The 9,879-nt window shown below is 37.6% G+C and overlaps 2 protein-coding genes across 2 annotated transcripts; one reads left to right on the top strand and one right to left on the bottom strand.

The window, feature by feature from the left end:
• The first annotated feature begins 1,784 nt into the window (after positions 1 to 1,784).
• On the top strand, positions 1,785 to 5,869 carry LOC121998715 (receptor-like protein kinase). Its single transcript, XM_042553742.1, has 3 exons — positions 1,785 to 1,944; positions 2,275 to 5,155; positions 5,520 to 5,869. The coding sequence occupies exons 1-3, from the start codon at positions 1,819 to 1,821 to the stop codon at positions 5,867 to 5,869; spliced, it is 3,357 nt and encodes a 1,118-aa protein (XP_042409676.1). The 5' UTR covers positions 1,785 to 1,818.
• A 70-nt stretch (positions 5,870 to 5,939) lies between these two features.
• LOC121998716 lies at positions 5,940 to 8,715 on the bottom strand. The gene is made up of 2 exons (XM_042553743.1): positions 8,474 to 8,715; positions 5,940 to 6,682 (listed from the first exon to the last, which is right to left on the bottom strand). Exons 1-2 carry the CDS (start codon positions 8,631 to 8,633, stop codon positions 6,105 to 6,107), a joined length of 738 nt encoding a protein of 245 aa, XP_042409677.1. The 5' UTR covers positions 8,634 to 8,715; the 3' UTR covers positions 5,940 to 6,104.
• Between the last annotated feature and the right edge of the window lie 1,164 nt (positions 8,716 to 9,879).

Raw genomic sequence — 9,879 nt, forward strand, 5'->3', positions numbered from 1 at the left:
CCTAACATCCCAGTTAGGACTTTTCCACTGCCTGGCTTCACTCACCAGGACTTTCCAACTGCCTAACATCCCAGTTAGGACTTTCCCACTGCCTCACTCACTGGGACTTTTCCGTGCCAAGTCTCCATACTTGGACTTTTCCAGTGCCAAGTCTCCATACTTGGACTTTTCCAGTGCCAAGTCTCCATACTTGGACTTTTCGCGTGCCAAGCTCCCTGCTTGGACTTTTCCGTGCCAAGTCTCCATACTTGGACTTTTCCCGAATCAGGTCAACCAGGTCAACCTTGACCTACGGTTGCACCAATAATCTCCCAAACATCTATTCTTGTCCCACATCAAGAATAGAACTCTCTCACGAGTGTCAAACATCAACATGCAACACAACTAGGTCAACCTTGACCTAAGGTTGCACCGACAATCTTCCCAGGTCAAACATCAAAATACAACTCGAGTCACGTCAACTCGAGTCGGGTCAACCAGGTCAACCTTGACCTAAGGTTGCACCAACAAGAAGGACAACACGGGAAGGGAGTTGACGGACTCGGTGTGTCTGAAGGACGAAAGATATTTTCACTCTCTAATGAAATAAAAGTTCTTTTTCTTATGTTTAATTTTTGGAAAAATTATCCTAAAATCCTGTCCTTGAAAAAAAAAATATTATTTTCACTCCCTAATGAAATATAATAGATACTAATTTATCTAATTGCTCTTCATATTTTTAGGTATAAAAAAAATCTAAAAGAGATATAATTCCTCCTAAATTTAATATATTAAACTATAATCTAGTATATTTTTAATTAAATTGAGCGCGACTTTAGTCATGCTTAATTGAATGTAAAAATATATTAGATTTTCTTTACATGATATTCAATTGGATGAAAAAAAATATACTATATATTCTCTTTAAACAGTGTTGCATTTAGGCAGAATTATATTAAGCGAAAAAAAAATTATACTCAATTTGATAGAAAATATACTCGATTCAAGTGCTAAATTTAGAAGGAATTATATCTCATTTTAAACTTTTATACCTTAAAAATTGAGAGCAATTATATAACGATGTTTACATGCATAAAGTTGAAGCAAACAAAACTTTACCTATAGAGAGTGGAAATAAATTTTTTTTATATGAGAATTGTATACAAAGTCTAAGTTGTGTTTGGATATTTTAAGACCATTAATTTTTTTTAAAAAAATTATTATTTTCAATTTAAGTGGTCACATTTACATATGAGGGTATGGATAGTTTTCCATGGTACATTGATTTTGATTTAAAGTGGTTGATAATTGTTTAGGTCTGTTAGATAATTTTCTCCAAAATTGATTGATTGATGAATTTATATCATTTAAAAATTTAAAAGTTTAATATTTTTTAAATTATAGATGATATTAATTAATGAGTGTTATTTCTAAACTTTATAAATAAATTTTATCAAAAATTTTTAAATTTAAAAATTTATTGCTCTTAAATAATGTCAAACTAATATACCATCTGTTACTAACACTTTCTGATTTACTTTGATACTCCTGAAAATTTTCCATAAGATCTGAGAATTAGTCTGTAAATGGGATACCAACAACAATTTGAAAAAAAAAAAATTGATTCCTCCTAATTACGATGGCATGGATAGCTTTAAATTTTGGAGTTATACGGTTCAACTTCCGATCGATGTCTTACTGGGGAGAGGATCAGCCGGGCGGGTTTGAACCGGGGCATTTAGATTAGGAATGGGACAATCATTTTAAATATCAATAAAACGGGGCGTCACCATTCCCGCAGAAACAATAAAGGTTCCACCTAAAAAAGGCAGCAAGCTGATGCAAGCCGACTTTCAGATTCCACTTCCTTCTTCTTCCTCCGCGGAAACCAAAGCGAAAGAGGAAAAATTGAAATCATCAAGCTCCGGGATGGCCGAGGAGGAGGAGCGCTACTTCAGGAAGAAGGTAAGGTGGCACTTTGTTCTTGGGTTTATTCTTCTTTCTTGCTGTGGATTTTGGAGCTTCGATTTCCTTTTCCCATTTCTGTTCTTTGATCCAGTTGTAATGTCTTCTTCCTCAGATCTACTGTTTTATTCCCCCCCGATCGATGATTTTTTTCTTCTTCCTTGTTCTCTAGAATATAACTGTTCTACTTTTTGCTGCTCATTTCTCTGAAATTGTAGTGGGTAATGCTGGAAGTCATTAATTGCATGCAGTTATTTTTCATATTAACTTGTATTGATTCTAGCCTTTTCCAGGTAACTAGAGAACTGATTTGTTGTTGGTTTCCTTTAGGGTTCTTATATCATAATGGCTGGTTTCAGTCATTGGCATCTCTTGTTGCTGCTCCTGGCTTTGTTTCAGCTGAGCAACGCCATGAACTCAGAGGGGAAGGCCTTGTTGGCCCTTTCCAACAGCTTGATATTACCTCTGTCGGTGAACTCCACCTGGAATTCTTCAGACCAAAGCCCCTGTGGATGGGTGGGAATCCATTGCAGAAGAGGATTTGTGACTTCAATTGAGCTTGCTGAGCAGGGAATTTCTGGTTCATTGGGGAAAGAAATTGGGTTGTTAAGTCGTATGAGGAAACTAGATCTCGGTATCAATGAGCTTTCTGGAAGTATACCTTCAGAATTAGGCAATTGCACTTTCCTTCAGTACTTGGATCTCTCAATCAACTACCTTTCAGGTGAGATACCGGTGACCCTTCAGAACCTCAAGAAGTTGTCATACTTGTCACTTTTCACTAATTCATTGAGCGGAAATATACCGAGTCTTTTATTCAGCAATCCCTATTTAGAGACAATCTATCTTAATGACAATAACCTCAATGGCTCAATCCCTTCCTTTGATGGAAACACATGCAGGGTTAAATTCCTATGGCTTGGTGAAAACAATCTCTTTGGCCCTTTACCTCACTCAATTAGCAATTGTAGCGAGTTAGAGCAACTCTATCTATATATGAACCAATTGACAGGGCCTATTCCAAGGACCATACATGATCTGAAAGAAGTTGATGTTAGCGAAAATGGTCTAGCAGGGAACATTCTGTTCGGCTCAGATACTTGCAAGCTGGAGAAGTTAGTTTTGTCTTTCAACCAATTTGAAGGTGAAATTCCAGTGGCATTGGGTAATTGCACCAATTTGGTCAACTTTTCTGCTGTTAGCAACAACTTGTCAGGAGAGTTACCATCAGCACTCGGCTTGTTGACAAAGCTCGAGTCTCTTTACCTGTCTATCAACTCTTTGTCGGGGTCAATTCCTCCTGAGATAGGTCAATGCCAATCCTTGATTTCATTGGAGATGTATGAGAACCAACTAGAAGGGTTCGTTCCGAGAGAATTGGGTTATTTGAGAAATTTAGAGACCATTTTACTTTTTAGTAATAATCTGACTGGAGAGATTCCAATCGAAGTTTGGAGAATCACCAATTTAACAACTGTGCTTATCTACGACAACAACTTCTTCGGAGAACTGCCTATCCAAATGTGTGAGTTACAAAATTTGAAGAACATTTCTATCTATGGTAATCAATTCACAGGAATCATTCCTCAATGTTTGGGAATCAACGGTAGTCTCGTGCAAATTGACTTTACAAACAGTGGTCTTGTCGGTGGGATCCCTCCTAACATTTGTTTCAGAAATCAGTTGGTGGCTATGACATTGGGCTATAATATGCTTAGTGGAGCAATACCTCCGGGAGTTGCGAATTGTTCAAGTTTGCAGAGGTTGATTCTTAATAACAACAATCTTAGTGGCTCAATTCCAGAATTTTTCCGGTCATCAAGTTTGTCATATATTGATTTAAGTTTCAACAGGTTGAATGGACAAATTCCTCAAAGTGTAGGGAATTGTGTGAATCTCACTATGATAAATTGGTCAGGGAACAAGATTGAAGGGCCAATACCTCGACAAATAGGAAACTTAGCAAACCTCCAAGTTTTAAATCTGTCCAACAACAATTTGTCCGATTCAGTGCCTTTTGAAATTTCAAAATGCCATAAGCTATATATGTTAGACTTGGGATGCAACTCTTTGACTGGCACAGTACCAACAAGTTTGGACAACTTAAGGCTTCTCTCTCAATTGATATTGCAGGGCAATCAATTTAGTGGTGGAATTCCATCTTACCTTTCTGGGTTAAATAGTCTGTTCAAGCTGCAGTTAGGAGGAAACAAGTTGGAAGGACAGCTTCCAGTTGAGTTGGGGAATTTGGATATGCTACAGAGCTTAGATATTTCTTTTAATAACCTATCAGGAAATTTGATGCCTTTGGGCAATCTCAATTCATTGACATACATCAATGTTTCATACAATAGTTTCGACGGTCCACTGCCGAGAGGATTGCTTAAGTTTTTAGAATTATCACCAAGCTCATTTATGGGAAATCCTAAACTCTGCATCTCTTGTCAGATAGGTGACTCGACATGCACAAATGTCACCATACTAGAACGATGCAGCTCATCGAATAATAAATCCAAAGGCTTGTCCAAGATCAAGATTGTAATCATAGCTCTTGCTTCAGTTTTACTCTGTGCTCTAGTCCTATTTCTTGCAGGATTTTTCCTTCTCAGATGTAAGAAAAAGAAAGACGATGGCAGTGCATCCTTATATGGAGATTCTTCTTTTCTACTAAACAAAGTGATTGAAGCCACCGAAGATTTCAGTCAGAAATATGAAATCGGTAGAGGAGCTCATGGGATAGTTTACAAGGTGGCCTTCGACACAGGAGAATTATATGCTGCAAAGAAGATTGCTTTTGCAGGCCAGAAAGGATCGAATCCAAGCATGATAAGGGAAATCGAAACTATTGGTAAAATCAGACATCGAAATTTAGTGAAATTGGAGAATTTTTGGTTAGAAGGCGAATATGGCTTGATATTGTATGAGTATATGGCAAACGGTAGCCTACATGATGTTCTCCATGAGATCAAGCCGGCACCACTCCTCGACTGGAAGGTGAGGTACCAAATAGCTGTTGGCATTGCCCACGGGCTCGATTATCTTCACAACGACTGCAGCCCTGCGATCATCCACCGTGACATAAAGCCTAGAAACATATTGTTGGATGCTGATATGGTACCACATATCTCGGATTTCGGGATCGCTAAGCTTCTTGATGAGAGTTCTACTCAGACAACTGCTATCATGGGCACCATAGGTTATATTTCACCAGGTATGTGTTTCTCCATGCTAATAGATAGTGAATTGTTGTTCTTATTGTTAACCATGTGCACATTCAATGATTGTAAAAACTGGAATTGTTACCCACTTGATGCATGAATTCACTATGTGTGTTTTCGAGTTTGTTTGTTTTGTGTAAAATTACTTGTTTGGAAAACTATTACAAGAAAAACCATTTCTTTACTTTGCATATCGATGCTAGAGGGATTATCATTCTAGATCTAACTGATAAAAGATAGAACCTCTTCGAATACCTGCAAATTCGATAAAAGTTTGTGTTGCTTTTTAAATATAACAAGCTCTTTGATATTTCTTACAACTGCATGGTGATGTTATGCCGTTGTGCTTTGTAACAGAGGTCGCCTACACAACTAGAAAGGGCAAGGAGTCAGATGTGTATAGCTACGGAGTCGTCTTGCTTGAACTAATAACTAGGAAGATGGCCGTGGACCCTTCCTTCCCTGATGGTGTGGACATAGTAGGATGGGTAACTTCCTCCTTAGATGTGACTAGTAAAATAGAAGCTGCCGTGGACAAAGACCTTGCGAGCGAAGTCATGGGCACTTCCGAAACCGAAGAAGTGAACAAGGTGCTTTCTTTGGCTATGAGGTGTGTAACGAGGGAGGCAAGCAAGCGGCCTTCAATGCATAATGTTGTTAGGGAACTGCAAGATATCAAGTCCATATTTATTGTTTCTCAGAAATAGGTGAAATCACATTCTTTACATTCTGTACCCAAGTAAGTCATCTCAACATTGAATAGGGATAACAACGAGATAAAATAAAGTTTTGACTTTCTACTCGACAACGAATGAACTCTTGTAACTATGTTGAAGTGCTGTTAACTATGTCGATATGGGGCGTACAAGATGGAATAACCAAAGTTAAGTTCATGAAATCTCTCAAAACAAGCAGAGAGACGGAAGAAAGCATGAACACATTTCAGTCATCGATGTGTGAAGCATGGTGAATGCAGATGAACCACTGCCCGTCAATCCTCTCAAACATGTTCGTCGCTACCTGCTTTCCCCAGCTGCTTCCTTTCGTCTTCACGACCTCCATGCATGTAACGTACCCGACATCTCCACGAACATGCACCTCGACATTCTTCAGATCGATTTGGAGAGGAAAGTCATAGTCAGCGTTGCACACGATTTCCCAGCTTCCCATCACCATGTCATGGCCAGATATCCTTCCTGCTCCAGGATGTATCACATATACGTGATCCCCTTTAGACCATATTGACCGCATAGATGCAAGATCGCCATTCCTGAAAGCCCGGTAGAATCTGGCATTTGCAGCAAAAACAGCAGCTTTGCTATCCTCGTGGAGAAGACGAAGGCGATCCCTGATCGTAGCAGCACGGGCATAGTCTTCATCTTCAATTGCTGATTCTAGATCCCGTTGAAGTGTTTGCTCGTCCACAATGATCTCCTCCGTGCTTTGGTTTCCCTCACCATCTCTACTTACCACCCGAGTCAACATAAACGGATGCGATCGAGTAGTTTGAAATTGGAGCACTGAAAAAGATGGAGAGTTTTTCATGCTTAAAATAGAAACAAAAAATATAAATAATAAATGGAACTTAATCTTTCCAGTTTGTAATCAGCCTCGTCCATGTTGTTAGCATGGCTACCTACATAAGCTCAACACCCAGGAAGTCGTATACTTCTATTGCCTAGATGACGATATAGGTTAAGCAAATGCAAAGCAGCAACTCAGACCACTGAGAGGACAAATGGGAATCGTAACCATCAAATTCAAGAAAATGAAAAGAAATCCTACAAACTAAAAGTTTAATATATGTATTTGGCATATTTGGACATGGAATCCTAAGCCTCATCGTGCTAACGGATAAGTGGAACAATTAACACAGATGAATAATTTCAATAATTGACAGGAAGAAAAGAAGTAGCATTGACTGATGCCATAAAACCAGCAATCTGATGTTGGTGGGAATCACATTCCGACAAACCCAGATGAAAAAGATGAAGACTGTTATGTTAGAAAAATAAGACAAACATCAACAAGTTTAAAATCCTATCAGCTTGGAAATTATCATCTCTGTTGACTCCTTGTGTTACAGAATATATGGACTTGAACATCATAATACATTGTTATAGAAAAGGGCCACGTAGTTGTAGCTGATAGGAGTGCCAATTGTTAAATTTGATTGGATGATCACTAATGCTACATCATTAATAAAGATAACGATCTATAAATACAAATCCCTATTACTCACTTCTGTTTGTGGGTGAACAACTCGCTTGGACAAAATTAGAGCCTAAACTCAACATGTGAAATTGAAACAGATTGAAATGGGTAGGATTTAAACCCAAAACAATTAAGTTACTCATACACCATATTTAACATGATTAGCTAACCAACAACAATGACAATGATTGTGAGAGGAGTTAGACCTAACTATTTGGGGTGGCATCATGAAACACTATAGAAGGTTATACTCGTAGTAATATACAAATCTTTAAATCCCTCTTAATTGTGATATGTCGGTTTTCTTTTGTGTGCAATACGCATCACATCTTTATCTATAACAAATTCAACTTGGCCAATCATAGAATTTATTTTGTCATCTTAATCTATTTTCTTATATTTTATCATCTATTAGAGAAAATTGGAGTTTGGATGAGTTTGCCTGTTACTCGTGGCTTTGAGTTCAAATAAATTAAGCAGCTCCTATGTTTGAGTCAATGCTAATCTTGGCAAAATTCACAACAATATATGACCTACCACTAATTTCATACACTGAATCCCGTAAGGATTTGTTTAGGTAAGAGATGAAAACGAGTAAGGAAGGGAGACAACAGTAAGGATGAAATAGGTCCAACGGAAAGAAGGAAAACTATTTTGAGATTTTTTTTTCTTTCGGTTTCTGCCCATGTTAACTTAAATGGAAGCAAAATTGAGAGTCAAATGAATCCTTTTCCACCCTCTCGTTTCATCTTCATATATGTTTATTGAAGTAAATGGAGGATAGAAAACTTTAACCCAGTTTTTCATCCTCCCTGCTCCCGTCCGTCAGTTATCCTCGAATGTAAAAAAAAAAAAAAAAAAACCCTTAGCAAACATCTATCGATAGTCTCCTTCCCAAAAAGTGGTTTTGAGTAAAGTTCTTCGTACGCTATCTGACTCTTCCTAAACCCTAATTACGACACACCGCCTGCAATTAAATTGTTCCCGTCATACTAATTTCATCGCCGAAACTTAGCTAGATTCAATAAGATAGCCACGAAATCAAATCCAAAGAGACTTGATGGAATGGGAGAAAAAGGGGAAGCCGAAGCACGCACCCGAGCGGCGGCGTCGGCCGTCGAATGGCTGGGACACGGCGAAACGGAGGTGGGGGCGGAGCCGGAGGCCTCCTCCGGCTGGAAGGAGGGTTCCGCCACTGCAGCAGGCGGAGGAAGCCCCCCGGAAAAGAGCGGCAGCGGGCACGGAAGTCGACGCCATCGCCCTCCGACGAAGCAACGCCGGATCTGCTACTCCTGATCGTCCGCAATTGTTGACCCGAAAGCGAGAGAGCCGACTCTCGAGACTCGTTGGTTTATAATATATTATTAATTATAAAAATAAATTTGATTTTATTAAAATGATTTTAATTAAATTAGTAAACAAATCATATAAAAATACACTGGCACTATGATTATTAAAATAATATTGAAATAAAGATAGTTTAATAGGACGAATACGACAAAGTATATGTTTATTTTTAAAAACATGGTTATTTTAATAATTAAAGTCGCACTTTTAATTTTTTTTTACCTAAAATCAAGCTTACACGGGGTTTTGGACTCGAGGCCGACCTGTCAAAAGAAATGATAGGCTACTTCACTGTTTTAGTTAAATCAACTCGTCATCTTTGGGTAGCATCCATCGATGATCTGACAATCGGATGAGATCTTGGGGATGAGATCTTGGGGGATCTTGCATATACAAATCTCTAATAGATGAATTTTGTGAAAATAAATAGCGAGAGTATAATTCTCAGTTTTTATTTGAATTCGATCTAGTTAAACACCTAATTCTATAAATTTATCATATAATAATCCACTCACTTGTATTCTAGAAATGATCTTAAATATATAATAAACAAATATTGTAAAAAATCAAACAATTAGGATGATAATTTCATCCTAATCTAATAAATAATTAGGCATCCTATTCGATTAGAAGAGGAGATAGAGGAAATTTTTATATTTGATTATAATAAATATGTATTTAAGTATGTGTATGGAGGTGGATGTAATAAAATTCTACCATATCCTACTCAATATCCGATATATATACATATAGCTTCATTTTTTATTGAGAAAGAAAAAGTTTTAGTCCGTCATCAATACGTATCTTATTTTTTTTTTCACGAGAAATGTTCATCCGCGTGAGACGAGGAAGAGATGACATGTACATTGAAATATTTTTTTTAAAAAAAATGAGAATAGTATGGAGTAATAGAATGATGGGTAGGATATAAATACTCAAAAATTCGACGAGTATGGAGATGAGTATGAAAATTAAATATCCGATGAGTATGGGGATGAGTATGAGTATAGATATAATAAATGGGGATGAGTACAGAGGATATCCAATCATTGCATTACCCTAAGAGGACCGATTTCAGATATACAATAAAAAAATATTAATAAGGCTAGTAACGTCGAGCTTACGATGACCGATGAAGTCTCACGAAAATTTTTCA

Source organism: Zingiber officinale, chromosome 6A (genome assembly GCF_018446385.1).
Source record: "Zingiber officinale cultivar Zhangliang chromosome 6A, Zo_v1.1, whole genome shotgun sequence".
NCBI classification, from domain to species: domain Eukaryota; kingdom Viridiplantae; phylum Streptophyta; class Magnoliopsida; order Zingiberales; family Zingiberaceae; genus Zingiber; species Zingiber officinale.

Bases quoted from the DNA above. Each gene is read 5' to 3' on its own strand.
- LOC121998715 (XM_042553742.1), top strand. From the start codon at position 1,819: ATGCAAGCCGACTTTCAGATTCCACTTCCTTCTTCTTCCTCCGCGGAA. The intron at 1,945-2,274 runs GTAAGGTGGCAC...GGTTTCCTTTAG, and splicing joins AGCGCTACTTCAGGAAGAAG to GGTTCTTATATCATAATGGC. The intron at 5,156-5,519 runs GTATGTGTTTCT...GCTTTGTAACAG, and splicing joins CATAGGTTATATTTCACCAG to AGGTCGCCTACACAACTAGA.
- LOC121998716 (XM_042553743.1), bottom strand. From the start codon at position 8,633: ATGGCGTCGACTTCCGTGCCCGCTGCCGCTCTTTTCCGGGGGGCTTCC. The intron at 6,683-8,473 runs GTGCGTGCTTCG...CATCTTTTTCAG, and splicing joins CGGCCGACGCCGCCGCTCGG to TGCTCCAATTTCAAACTACT.